Source organism: Globicephala melas, chromosome 12 (assembly GCF_963455315.2).
Source record: "Globicephala melas chromosome 12, mGloMel1.2, whole genome shotgun sequence".
In the NCBI taxonomy this organism is placed as follows: domain Eukaryota; kingdom Metazoa; phylum Chordata; class Mammalia; order Artiodactyla; family Delphinidae; genus Globicephala; species Globicephala melas.
In genome coordinates this window covers 77,220,176-77,234,415 of record NC_083325.1, presented here as the reverse complement: position 1 = coordinate 77,234,415, position 14,240 = coordinate 77,220,176, and the positions used below count along the sequence as shown (strand labels likewise).

The 14,240-nt window shown below is 35.5% G+C and overlaps 1 protein-coding gene across 1 annotated transcript in view; it reads right to left on the bottom strand.

Moving 5' to 3' along the window:
- The window catches only part of SMC6 (structural maintenance of chromosomes 6), a 72,004-nt gene that overhangs the window by 37,997 nt on the left and 19,767 nt on the right, over positions 1–14,240 (bottom strand). The window contains exons 6-14 of the mRNA XM_030858350.3: positions 13,885–13,946; positions 10,708–10,788; positions 9,355–9,456; positions 5,825–5,944; positions 5,624–5,722; positions 2,261–2,407; positions 1,911–1,999; positions 1,351–1,515; positions 765–943 (exon numbers count right to left, since the gene is read on the bottom strand). Of these exons, the coding sequence (XP_030714210.1) occupies positions 765–943; positions 1,351–1,515; positions 1,911–1,999; positions 2,261–2,407; positions 5,624–5,722; positions 5,825–5,944; positions 9,355–9,456; positions 10,708–10,788; positions 13,885–13,946 (1,044 nt within the window). The remainder of the gene's footprint in view (positions 1–764; positions 944–1,350; positions 1,516–1,910; positions 2,000–2,260; positions 2,408–5,623; positions 5,723–5,824; positions 5,945–9,354; positions 9,457–10,707; positions 10,789–13,884; positions 13,947–14,240) is intronic.

Below are 14,240 nucleotides of genomic sequence, written 5' to 3'. Positions count from 1 at the left end.
AATCAAGCCAAAAGGGTTATAGACTCTTCACTATTTTCTGTAAAACTGATTAATATTGAAATTTTAGATTTAGAGAGGGAAAAAAATACCTCATCTATTGAAATGGATTCTGGTATAGAGGTACATGTCATTTAAATGAAGAGACATTACTACAATACTTAATACAGTACATAATACTGTACTTATACAGTACTTTACTAAAAAAGTATACTTATAGCATCATTTTCACCTAATGATGTACAGAATTAGAGATAGCTCCTCAGAACTCAACTGATTTTTTTTCTCATGTATATATGAGGATAACTAAATAACCTCAGGCTTATAGTTGAAAGAGGACTTAGAAGTAATGTTGTCCAAACCTAAATAGAAACTTAAAAAGACAAGTCATTTTATCAAGTTTTACACAAAACTCAGGTGATTGGCCTTTTAACTATATCTTGATATCACTGAATTTTCCTACTAATCAATTACATGCAAATTAGTTCATTGATTTATTCATTCAAAAAAATAAAAAGCAGATTATTCAACTCTATAATTACTTTTCCTTTTCCTAAGTTCTCTTTCTTTTGGCTTTTTTATGCTTAAAATATACAAAAGGAAAGTTTAAAGTGATTTTATCATTTCTTAAAATATGTACAAAGTCTACATATAACTACATGGTTCTTCGATAACAGTGTTTTAAAATTATATTCAACAGACTCCTTCCAGAAAATAAAGATGTACTTCTAATTTTTATTATATACTGACTAATTGGTGACAAATACCTAGAGGGCCTACAGGTTTACAGGTAAAATGCCCCCGTCTGTAAGCATCATCTATGGCTTCCAGAAGAGCTGGAACATGAGGGCCAAATCTTTTCAGTCGATCAGTTTTACTGTCTTTCAATTCTTTCAGTTGCCTCTGATTATAGTTCAGTGTATTCTTCACATCTAACTCTTCTCTCCTACAAAATACACGTGGAAAAACAAAACAGATATGTGATACAGTTAAACAGAAATACTCAGTCTTTTCCCCTAATACCTGCATACCAGTGAATGACGCAGCTGCCCTAAAAACTAAAAGCGGATCTCTTCATTTGAAAACAACTGTGTTACCAGGAAAAAATAGTCAGAAGACCTCAAAACTTAGCATGGAAAAAGAAAAAAAGCAGTCGTGACAAGGACTAGAAATCCCAGAAACTGTCCAATTCTACAAGTTTAAGAAGTCTTATTAGGAAAGTGATTTTAAAAGATCCCTTATTATGAGGAAGAAGAACAACAACAAAAAAAACATGTATTCTCTTTTCATATAAAGAGGAAAACTAGATGATTTTCAAATAACTGAAAAAAGTATAAGAATGTGGACACTTACTTAATTCTGGTATGTTCTTCTTTGTCCTTTTCTACAGCTTGCTGAAATTGTTCGATCTCTTGATTGACTGAACTTTCTTGATCCTGTAAGACCTTTACTCTTTCTTTTAACGAAGATATTTTTTTTTTCCTTTCCAACCGTTCAGGTTCCAAAGACTGATCAGCACTAATGGTAAATAATACAAAGTGGAAAATATTCAATGAAAAATCTAACATTTAAAAAACATAAAGCAGGGCTTCCCTGGTGGCGCAGTGGTTGAGAGTCCGCCTGCTGATGCAGGGGACACGGGTTCGTGCCCCGGTCCAGGAAGATCCCACATGCCACGGAGTGGCTGGGCCCGTGAGCCGTGGCCGCTGAGCCTGCGCGTCTGGAGCCTGTGCTCCGCAACGGGAGAGGCCACAGCAGTGAGAGGCCCGCGTACAACAAAAAACAAAAAAACCCATAAAGCAATGTGATAAAATTCCTTTAGCAATAATACAGAAAATAAAATATTCCATTTCACCTGGATTACTTTATTACAAAATGAGATAACTATGAAAATTGCAAAGTAACTATCTTACCTTTTTCTTAGTTCTTCAATTCTTTTGCAAAGCTGCTCATCATCTTTCTTTAATGCTCTATACTCGTTTAGGGAATGGTTGTATAAAACCTAAAAAAAAAAAATCAGACATACTTTAGTAAAATGAAAAACAAATACCCCATTCAAGACCACTTTTGCCAAATCGTCAAATCAGAGGGTGAATATATGCAGAAATATATTTTTAAAACAACATACATATATGGCCATATGAAATCATTATATTTTTTAAAGTCTGAAAGCAACACAATTACAAAAATCTCTACTTTTAAAAATAAATGAACAGTATTTATAGTTGATATGCAATTTTTAATACTGGAAAAGTTCTCTCACCTCAGCTTCATTATAGGCCCTTTTCTTAGAGGTAAGATCTGCTTTCAATGCCATACATTCTGGTGCTCGTGCATTTGTCTCTTGACTAATCTTTTCTAGTTTATCTTGAATATCCTTGTACTTTTTTTCTGCTTCATTAAGTCTGACCTTTAAGAAAATAACATCGTTGGAGCATATTTTATTTTTCTCCAATAAACAGAAAAAATAAAAATATAATTGTATATGGTTCACATTTCAAATAAACTTAATTTTGCTCTAACTAAACTCAAGACATTAATTAGGTAAACAAACATAATTATATAAAGTGTTAAATATGTATTTTTTTAATTGAAATATTGTTGATTTACAATATTATGTTAGTTTCAGGTGTATAGCAAAGTGGTTCAGTTATACATATACATAGATATATATAGACAGGTACATATCTATGTATCTATCTATCTATCTATTCTTTTTCAGATTCTTTTCCATTATAGGTTATTACAAGATATTGAATATAGGTTCCCTGTACTATACAGTAAGCCCTTGTTGTTTATTTTATATATAGTGGTGTGTATACATTAAACCCATACTCCTAATTTACCCTTCACTCCTTGCCCCTTTGGTAACCATAAATTTGCCTTCTATGTATGTGAGGCTGTTCCTGTTTTGTTAATAAGTTCATTTGTATCATTTTTTAGATTCCACATATAAGTGATATCATGTAATATTTGTCTTTCTCTGTCTGACTTACTTCACTTAGTACGATAATCTCTAGGTCCACCGATGTTGCTGGAAATGGCAGTTATCTCATTTTTTATGGCAGAGTAATATTCCACTGTGCGTGTGTGTGTGTGTGTGTGTGTGTGTGTGTGTGTGTACCACATCTTCTTCATCCATTCATCTGATGATGGACACTTAGGCTGCTTCCATGTCTTGGCTATTATAAATAGTGCTGCTATGAACACTGAGGTGCATGTATCTTTTTTAATTAGAGTTTTCATCTTTTTTTGATATATGCCTAGGAGTGGGATTGCTGGGTCGTATGGTAACTCTATTTTTAGTTTTTTAAGGAACCTCCATACTGTTCTCCATAGTGGCTGCACCAATTTACATTCCCACCAACAGTGCAGGAGGGTTCCCTTTTCTCCACACCTTCTCCAGCATCTATTATTTGTAGACTTTTTGATGATGGCCATTCTGACTGGTGTGAGGTGATACCTCATTGTAGTTTTGATTTGCATTTCTCTAATCATTTGAAATGCTAAAATATATTTTAATTCCACATTTAGCTTTCCAATAAATGTGCTATCTTCTGGGGATACAAAGATATAGTAACAACTGTCTTCAAGTAACACAATTAAAGGGAGACAGACACAGTTTAGCAGAGAAACAAACATGCAAATAGATCATGCAGTTTGGCTGCAATAATGCTTAAGTAGGGTATGTATATTTGTAATTGTGAAAGCACGAGGAAGAATTTATAGGTCTGTCAGAAAAAGTTAGGGATGCCTTCAAAGAAGCATTTGAGCTGAAACTTGGAAGATTACTCAAAATGTACCAGGAAAAAAGCTGGGGAAAGGTGTTACAGGGAGTTGGAAAAGCATGTGGAAAGGCATTAAAACCATTTTAGGAATTAAAATTATTTCTGGAGCTTGAACTGAGAGGGTAGTGGTGGGAGATGAGATGAAGGGGTAGAAGGGCTTTGAATTCCATGATCAGCTTACAACTTAAACCTCTAGACAACAGGGAAACAAGATACCAAACTATATGTAAATCTATAATGAAACTATATGTAAATCTATACGTACAACCACTTTGGAAGCACATGGAAGGCAAGGTAAAGGGAAAAATTAAAGGAAATGATGTCAGTAAGAAGTTAATGTAATGTTCTGGGACAAAAATAATTAGGGACCAAAATGTCACACTGAAAACAGGAATAGATTAGAAGGGAAAAATATGAGAACTATTTAGATCAGAGATCAGCAAATTTTTTCTAGAAAGAGCCAGATAGTGTATACTTCAGGCTTTATGGGCTATAAAGTCCCTGTCACAGCTATTCCAGTAGAAATGCTAAGTTTGAAGTGTCTGGAACATTTAGGTAAAGATGGGAAGACAAGTATTTGAACCAAGTGCTCAGGATAAAAGTTTGATTAGGAATACAGATTAGGGAATTGTCAATATGTAGGCTATTTAGGAAACATTATATAGAATGGTAGTATAGTTCTGTTATTAAGACATCAGTAGTATAATCTTTATGTTTTTTATAAAAATTGAAGTTGGTCTAGGTGCTTTACAAACTAAATATAATTCATCTATCTTCAGTTTAAATTAGGTTAATACAAGTTTAAAGTCTGCTTTAGACACTGTTTCTTCAGAAACCTTCCCTTCAATAGTTATTCTATAATCAATAAACAAGCATATACTATGTGAAAGGTTTTATGTAAGGCATGGTGGGAAGGATATAAATATAAGATAGTCCAAACCCTCCAGAAATTTACCATTTACTACATAGCATGGCCAAATACTTAAGTAGAGCAAAAAGCCACAGAACTAAATATCATCCAACCTCAAGATTTTCCTTTCCCCACTTGAAAAAAAAAATGAGTGTTTATTACTAAGACTGGATTTCATTTTTAGACTGGGGAATATCTAAAGAGGAAAGCAACAAGGTCTTCCCCTATGACAAGCTAAGAAATGAAACTGAGAAGAATTGAATGAAAATTTCAGAATATTCTCTCAGAAATGAAAATCTAAGGTGAGAGAGGTGGGTGGGGTTGAATTTCCATTTACTACCTGAAGAGGGAATATAAGAAATTCAGCCCAGAGATCACTAAGTAAATGTACTGTCTTCACCATTTCTGTTACTTTTACACATTCATCTATTACCTTTCACGGATTAATGTTATAACCCTTAAAAGGAAAAAGACTGGCCTGCTTATCTTAGGGGTAGACAGGAAGAAGTAAGGTGGGAAAGATTACACCCTGTACTACAACTAAGCCTGGGAGTCAGAAGCTCGTAAGCTAAGGAGAACAAAATACTAAGATGTAAGTCAGTCACACTGAGTACACTGGGGCTCCTATAAAGAAAGAAAAGGCTAGGAGATCTACTTCCAGCACGACGGCAGAGAAATTCCACAGTGGTGGCTGTACAACCCTGTGAATATACAAAAGAAACAATGAACTGTAAATTTTAAATGGGTGGATTGTATGGTATATGAATCATATCTCAATAAAGCTGTTAACAAGAGAATGGCAAGGTAAATACAAAGAGCAGGGCTGCTCTGTGCTACAAAGGTCCATGTGGAAACCCTCAACAGAAAATTGCTCCCTTTACTTACCCCTCAACCAACTTCTACCTCTGTATAAAAAAAATATAATTACCTGCTGTTCTTCCGTTTTCCTCTCAAGTCTAGCAGCACGATCTTCTCCAATTTTGATGTTGTCTCTGATAGCATTCAGTTGTTTTTCAATTTCATTGACCTAAAAAGAAATTATATAGCAAGTCACATATAAGACTAACCACAACCAAGTATATTCTGTATATTACAAATATGTGTGAATAGGTAATTAAGTGAAAATTACCACTGCCCAAGCCATTTCATGTTTCAAGTATTCCAGATTGGTCTTCATTGTACTTAAGCCAGCAATACTCTGAAAACGTTCTTCTTTCTCCAAACACTGGCGCTTTAGTTCAGTAAGTCGCTTAAAAAAAGAAAAAAGAATATATTTCTTAACAACATTGAAGAAACAAGACTTTCCGCAAATGTATTTCTTTTGAATACTGCCTAAACAAATACTGAAAAAGATGTGCTAGGAAATGACTTCTTTAATTAAAACAAAAATAGAAAATATTTTTGGTTCTTTGGTATACTTTTATTAAGTACAATCACTTTGTTAATTTCTGCACTATAAAAATGACCAGATACTCTTCAAATGAAGAAGAGCAAAGGAATAAAAGTTTCAAGACCACACAAGTATAGACAAAACTCAAGTTTCTATCAATTCCCTACCTGATAGACAGACTGGACTGTTCTCCTGGGTGAAGTATACCCAGGATCCATTCCAATGATAATGGAAGGCTCAAAAGGAATTTATTTCTAAAAATCAAATGTTACATTTTTTTCTTATCCAAGTTTTCTCTTAATAATTAATCAATAAAGCAAAAACCAACTCTAGTGACGTATGAACAGCTTCCAAAGCTGCACACCTGGGTTGACAGCCTCTCCTCTTCATTCATGGTTTCCATGTTCAACTAGGGTCTTCACTATGGATCTTAGTGTGTTTCCCTATCCAAGTCACTTTCCCATTCTTCAGGATTATTTCAATCCATCATCACTCTCTTCAAACCTCATATAACTGCCACCCTAATCCCTTACTCATTCTCCCTGATGCCTATTTCACAGAATTCAGAAGCTATCAGAAAGAAACCGTCTCCAGTGTTCAACAACCTTATATATAAACCTAAAGCAGTCTTTTCCTCCTGCTAAAACGGAAGAGGTGGCTTCATTATACTTAAGTCCAGTGCCTATCTCTTACTTACATCCTACTCACCCCCCTTCTGCCTTCTCAAGAGGTCTAAATTAGTTGATTTTTCATCCCATCTTTTTCATCTTTTTTCCACTTAATCCTCCTCACTGACTCCTTTCCATGATCACATTTAAAACTTTACTTACTTATCTTTCCAATTTACAAACAAAACCACCAATATCCACCCCTGGATACCACCTCTTCCTCTAAAAGCCGTCTTCCCTTTCCACCCAAGTTTCACGAAAATTATCTCTAGCTCTTCAATTCTCTCTCTGGTTTTCAGCCCCACAAATCTGGCTTCTGTTTTCACCACCACCCTACATGTCCACAGAGCACTGGCCCAAACCACTTCAAAGCTCTTCTCTACACTACCACTGCCACTACCCTAACTTACATCATCATCATCTGTTTGAACAATGGTAATACCTTCCTTACTGATCTCTCTGTTTCCTTCCTTACAGCAGTTCACTCTCTTCTGCAGCAGAGTGATCTACTAAAAATATACATTTAATCAAGCCATCCACTTCCATGTGTTGTACTGCCCTTAAGTTCTACAAAGTCTTCCACAATCTGGCCTCTTAACTCTCATGCTTGTGTTCTCTACTTTAGACAATGTAGAATTCTTTCAGCTGTTTAAAACCACCACATGCTCTCTTGCCCAAGACTCCATCCATGCTTATTTCTTGGAACACACTTCCTCACTCTCACCATCCTTTGCCTGGTATTATTCACCCTTCAGTTCTTACCTTAGACATTACTTACTTAACGGCTATACCTCTCCCACTGCCCCTGCCTTGTCCCTAACCCCTGTTGCCAGTATCCTATTAAGTGCTTTTGCACAAACTAACTTTGAACTCCTTTAGTAGTGCTCACCATAGTCAATTATCTACCATCTGCTTTCTGCTGAATAGTTAGGTGTACGACCCCAAGAATCCTGGTATGTATTTGCCATTATATGGTCATGACCAAAGCCCAATGCTAGCAGGCACATGGTAGGAACTTAATATTTGATGGCTGAATGACTTCCAGTTTCTAATCTTCACATTCTATTTCTTTTTTTTGACTTTTTCATTTGTATCTCCCACTGTATCCTTTTTTGTTGGCTTGGGGTTTTTTTGTTTGTTTTTTAAATTTTTATTGAAGTATTGTTGATTTACAATGTTGTGTTAGGTCACATTCTACTTCTTAAAGATTAAACTATTCAAATCCAGAGCTTATTTTGAGAATGTAGTGCATTTAATTAATTAGGAAGAAATTTCATATTAAGTGCATATTATGCATAAGCAACTCTGATACATGATATAGGGATGTGCTTCTTAAACTTCACAAACAAAGTATCTTCAATCGCTTATGACAAAGTATACCATGAAGAAAGTGGGTATTTAAACACCAAGCTGTCTGAAGCAAACAAATTTCTTCAAAGTCCTGATTTATTGTTTTTAAAATAATAGATGTTAATATATACTATGTACATTTGCTTGAATATACAATATTTCCTTTCCCCAATAATAACACTGACATTCCAATAACACTGATACTCCATTATCAATTCTGTGGTTTATAGTACATCCTTGCACACTATCACATACCCCAGGTTTGAAGAAATAATGTGGGGAATAAAAATAAATATACTCATCTTTGCTTTTTCAGTTTTCACTTAATGAACCATGTAACTATAAACCCAGTTTTAAATATGTATGCCTCAAAAACTTGAAGTAAAAAGGTCAGTGTAACATCTAATAAAGTTGACTTGGGTCAATCATTAATACAATTCTATCTCAAAAGAACATGCTAAAAAGTTGCTGAAAGCAACTGACTGTATAAAACTGATTAAGGGACAAAAGAAAAAGATACAGAATCATACAAAAATTGGTGGGACTTAATGTACTGGATGAACAGCTGAAACATAAAGCCTTATAACTCTGAGATCTCTGATTATCAAACAAAGGTTTGCTCTTCAAGAATCAGAAGAAGAAAGTACAAGAACAAACTACAGCAGATGTAAAAACAAACCTAAGTAAGAAAGTCACATTGGCTCGAGTGATTTCAAATTCAAGCACATTCGCATGGCTGCCAAGCTGGTGAACACTGATGGGACAGCTGCTACCAAGCTATCAGTGCTTAAAGAATGCTAACATTCTACCAGTGTAATGAAAGAGTTATCTATTGTATATAATGATAAATGCATATTATGTTTAATACCAACTTGAGGCTTGTGCTTATTTTCCCATCAAAAGAAATATAGTTTTTAAACTACTTCCGAGTGGGAATCAGTGATATCTTATTGTGGAACTAAGGGATAAGTATGTTAGATACTACCCTGTCCTCTACTTTATAGCCTCATAGAAGAATTAAGACATGGACATACCCATTATTATAAAACAAAAAAGTAAAGGCTAATAAATACCCTGAATGTACAAAATCACACTTGTTATGGTTGATAGAGTACTATAAAAATGTTACTAGTTTTATATAGATATACATATATAGATATGTAGGTATGTAATTTTACAATACCATTTACCTGATAAGTACTATAGGAATTTGACTGATCTCTAAAATAACTGCATTAAGTGTTTACAAACCTCTTCTCCTTGATTTATCTGCTCCTTTGTTCTTTCTTTGGTTTCCATGATGTATGAATAATCCTCCTTCATTTGTTCCAGTTGGGTTGCTTTCATAAAGAACTATATCAACAACAAGAAAAACACAATTAGGAGTTGGTAAACTTCCACGGGACTATGAAAAAAAGAAGAATTTGTTCTCTAAAAACTTTTAGACCAATTATGTAAAAAGACATTAAAAACATACTTAAGCAAGTAAATAAATACATTGGGTCTCCGTTGCTGCACGCGGACTTTCTCTAATTGTGGAGAGCAGGAGCTACTCTTCATTGCAGTGTGCAGGTTTCTCATTATGATGGCTTCTCTTGTTGCAGAGCACGGGCTCTAGGCACACGGACTTCAGTGGTTCTGGCATGCGGGCTCAGTAGTTGTGGTGCGCAGGCTTAGTTGCTCCGCGCCACGTGGGATCTTCCTGGACCAGGGCTCGAACCCATATCCCCTGCATTGGCAGGTGGATTCTTAACCACTGTGCCACCAGGGATGTCCCAGTATCCTTGATCTTAATGCATCATAATTTTTTAGCATAGGGAATACCAAAACCCATTCAAAAGTCACACTGTAAGCTGTAGTAGTAGTCATATATTTTGTTGGCTTTTTTAAAAGTTTTAAATAGGGGCTTCCCTGCTGGCGCAGTGGTTAAGAATACGCCTGCCAATGCAGGGAACACGGGTTCGAGCCCTGGTCCGGGAAGATCCCACATGCCGCGGAGCAACTACGCCCGCACGCCACAAGTACTGAGCCTGTGCTCTAGTGCCCGCGAGCCACAACTACTGAGCCCGCGTGCCAGAAATACTGAAGCTCACGCACCTAGAGCCCGTGCTCTGCAACAAGAGAAGCCACCGCAATGAGAAGCCCACGCACCACAACAAAGAGTAGCCCCTCACTCGCCACAACTAAAAGAGTAACCCCTCACTAGCTGCAACTAGAGAAAGCCCGCGTGCAGCAACAAAGACCCAACGCAGCCAAAAATAAATATATAAATTAATTTTTTAAAAAGATTAAAATAATCTAACGTTTAAAAGTGATTATGTATGTTTGGGCAATCATTCCCTTGTATTTCCATAAAGATAAATTTTGGAATTCATTCTCTTTCAGAATTAAAAGCAAAGAAGTTAAAGCAAGGTTTTACCAAGAAAATTATACTTCCATCTTACTTAACAAGTTCCTAAATTAGTCCTACAATATTACTCTAAATAGTGACTTAAAAAAATCCTCGATATTTACTATGTGACCAAGATTAATGTTCAGTATAGATGCCTAATCTATAAATGTATTCTTTTTGGTTAGGTTTATGTTTACTTTGGTGCATCTTACTTTGTATTTGTCTCCCTCATTTTTAGACTGCAAGAACTGCTTGCTCATCTCTTGCGTTAAGACAGAAACTGGATTATCTACCTGAAACAAACAAACAAAGAAATGATTATCTTTAAATATTTCATTTTAATTCCTTAAGAGAAATGAACTAAAATATCCATTACAAGTGACCTGAGAGAAAATATTTCAAAATTTCATTATATTAAAATAAATATCAGTACTACAGCCAAAATTAAATATTCTGCCATTACATGAGGGCACAAGCACAAGAACTTTCTAAAGAAGTGTGTTTTTTTAGCACGTTTTCATTCCTTTCACTGGTTTTGTAGAGTACCACTCCTATGCTACTGGTTAATCATCAGACCACAGAGCTGGAAGAGCTCTAGCATGAGAGTCAGCTGACTTGGGTTCTTAGTTGGCTCTGTCTGAACCTCCTATGTAGCCGCAGGCAAGTTAGTTATTTCCTCCAACTAAACACAAGAAGTCCAACTCAGTCACTTCTAATCAGAACTATAATGACGAGTATTGTTTATTTTTTGTACAGCAGTTCTTCAGAGTTCCTATATCCTGTCATTTCTTCATGAGGATACCGTAAAACAAATGGAAACACTGGGATCATTTCTATCTTTTGAAGGAGAAGTCATTTTAAATAAGCCATTACTTGAATTAAACTACCTCTGGCTAACAAATTAAAGTACAGTTAAAATAACAATATAATAACAGTTCAAAGTGGAGTTGAAAAAAAAATTTTTTTTAATTCAACTTGTTTCAAAAAGATTCAAGTTCATTTCTCATTTATATCTTTGGTGTTAATAACAAAGTAATTTATATGTTAGAAAATAATCTTGTTTATAAGGTATAGAACAGGAAGGACCACTATAAAGGAAAAAGTGCTTAACTCCTTCATTTACCATCTGTACAATACTGATTGTACTTTATTTAGTATACCACTGGTGAAAACCTTTCTGTTAAGCAGGATTTTGGGTCTTATCTTCTAAGATGATAAAAAACATTTATGCAGTTATAAAGACACCTCTACATATCACCTTTTTCTCAGACCAGAAGCTGATTGCCACGTATTTTTTTTAACAAGGTCTGTGTGGTATCTTAATTGCACACAGTATCTGACTTCTTAAAACTAAGACCTAATGCACTAGCTTTAATGACAGACATTTTATCACCAGCTGTGGATTAACAGCTTCACCAAAGTTCATATTCTTTTTTCTACAGCCTCTGAAATGGGGCTCCTCATTTCTATACTACTCCAGAGATTATTTAAAAATCTGGCATCTTTACTCATCAAGACCCTGGAGTAAGCAAAAGGCAAGCACACACAAGTAAACTTCAGAGAAAAAGTAAGAAGAGGCACAGGGGACAAATATAATCAGGTACTTAAAGACATTAAACACTCTCCTTCCTCCTGGTAATTCTAGGCCAGCACTGTCCAATGGAAATGTAATGCAAACCACACATATAATTAAGTTTTCTAGTAGCTACATTAAAAAGATAGAAAGAGACAGGTGAAATTAATTTTAGTATTATATTTTTAATCTAATATATCTAAAATATTATCACTTTAACATGTAATTAGTATGAAAACTGAGTTACTCCTTTGCATTAAGTCTTCAACCTCCAGGGTGCACTTCATACTAGAGCACACCTCCATCTGGACTACCCACATTCTGAGGGCTCAATACCCATCATACGTGGTTAGTGGTTACTCAGTAAGTGTAGCTCTAGACCTTTCATATTTTGATCAATGAACTTGAACCTTTAGTTAACTGAATTGTACAAGAAGAGGACTAATGGAGTTATGATAACAATCTTCAAATATTTCAAAAGAAAAGAAACATATTTTATATTCCCCAAGGAAGTGGGAGCTTAGAGAAACTGACTTTATTCAACTTTTCCCATTAACAACAACTTTCTAATAAACACAGCCACCTACAGACGGAATCAGCAGCCTCAGGCAGACGTCATTTCCCCACTACTACCCACTCAAGTACCCGCTGAAGGAACATCTGGTGGAGACTGCGCACAGGGTAAGCATGCAGTGTGATACTACACTGGATGCCCTTCGAGACTTTCCCAACACCTGTGAATCCATACACTGTAACTTTTGGTTTTCCTGATTTTGCTTAACAAATTGACCTGTGTTCTAGTCTCAAATTTATTTGCTGTATCTGCTTTTCTCCAGATTTTACTAATTATTTTTCTGAACCTGTGCTGCCCAATATGCAAGCTACTAGCCACATGCAGCGCTTGACACTTACGTAAAATACAATAAAACATTCGATTTCTCAGTCACACATTGCAGGTGCTCAAGTGGCTAGTGGCCACCCCATCGGACACCATAAGACAGAATATTTGTACCATTACAGGAAGTTTTTCTGGACAACCTGTTCTAAACCAAACTGGGAAAGAGACCCATACTCATAATTATTCTTTTTCCTTGGTGACTACTCTTGGTGTTCTTAATCCTGGAATAAGGCAGGGTGATACAATGGGTAGAGCATTAGAATGGAACAGGGATGTCTGGATCCCAAGGCAGGCTCAACCAGTACCCACACCTAGACAACTGTAAGTACAAGTTTACTTTTGCTGGCTCCCAGTTTCTCACCTACAAAATAAAGGGTCCAGATTAGATGACCTCCAAAGACAACTCCAGTGCTAATGTTATAGGACTATATGAGCCCCATTTCCAATTATTCAGTCAAAGTATCTTAGCAGAATGGAATCAAGTCTTGTCTCCTATAGGTATGATGAAATAACTCCAAAATACATAAAGAAATGCTTTCTTTATATGGCTAGAATAAACTTCCTTTCTACAAAAATTTAGCAACTGAGTTTAGGAAACTATGATGCTATTCTGACTTGGACAGCAGAAAGCAAAGAAACTTTATAACATAAATTTGATTAACATAACTTTTGGCACATACTAGTATAGACAAGATATTCTTGTGTGTTCTGTCAAATTAAAGATGTTATATTATATATTGAAAGTTCCTGTTGAATTAGGAAGCCTTAAGGAACTTCACTAACCATAGTTAAATATATTTGTCCTGTGGTCAATTTACTTATATGAGGCCATTTAAATTCTTTCCACACCACAAATGAAACCGCATAAAAAAGTAACCAGTTGTATTTATTAATCTGAAACACAAATTTAGCAATTACCTGTATGTTAAAATGATCAAGAATTCCAATCAGTTCTTCTTTCCTAGTGGAAACCAAGGCGCCTAGTTATGAGAAACACAAAATGACCAGACTGTTTCTAGGGCAATAATACGTTTTTAAAAATGAGCAATTATTTATAAACATAAATGTTAACTAGTTTTCCTGATGTCATCAAGAAAGGTACCACTGCACATACACACATCTGAATGAACTGGGGTGACACACTTGTTATGACACAAGTACGCAGGAGGCAGAAGCACACAAATGCAGTGGCAGGTACTTCTCTTCTTCCTATAGCTAAACATTTCCTTTTCCTTCTCATCTGTCTCTTTAGTAACTCTCCACACCCACCTCCT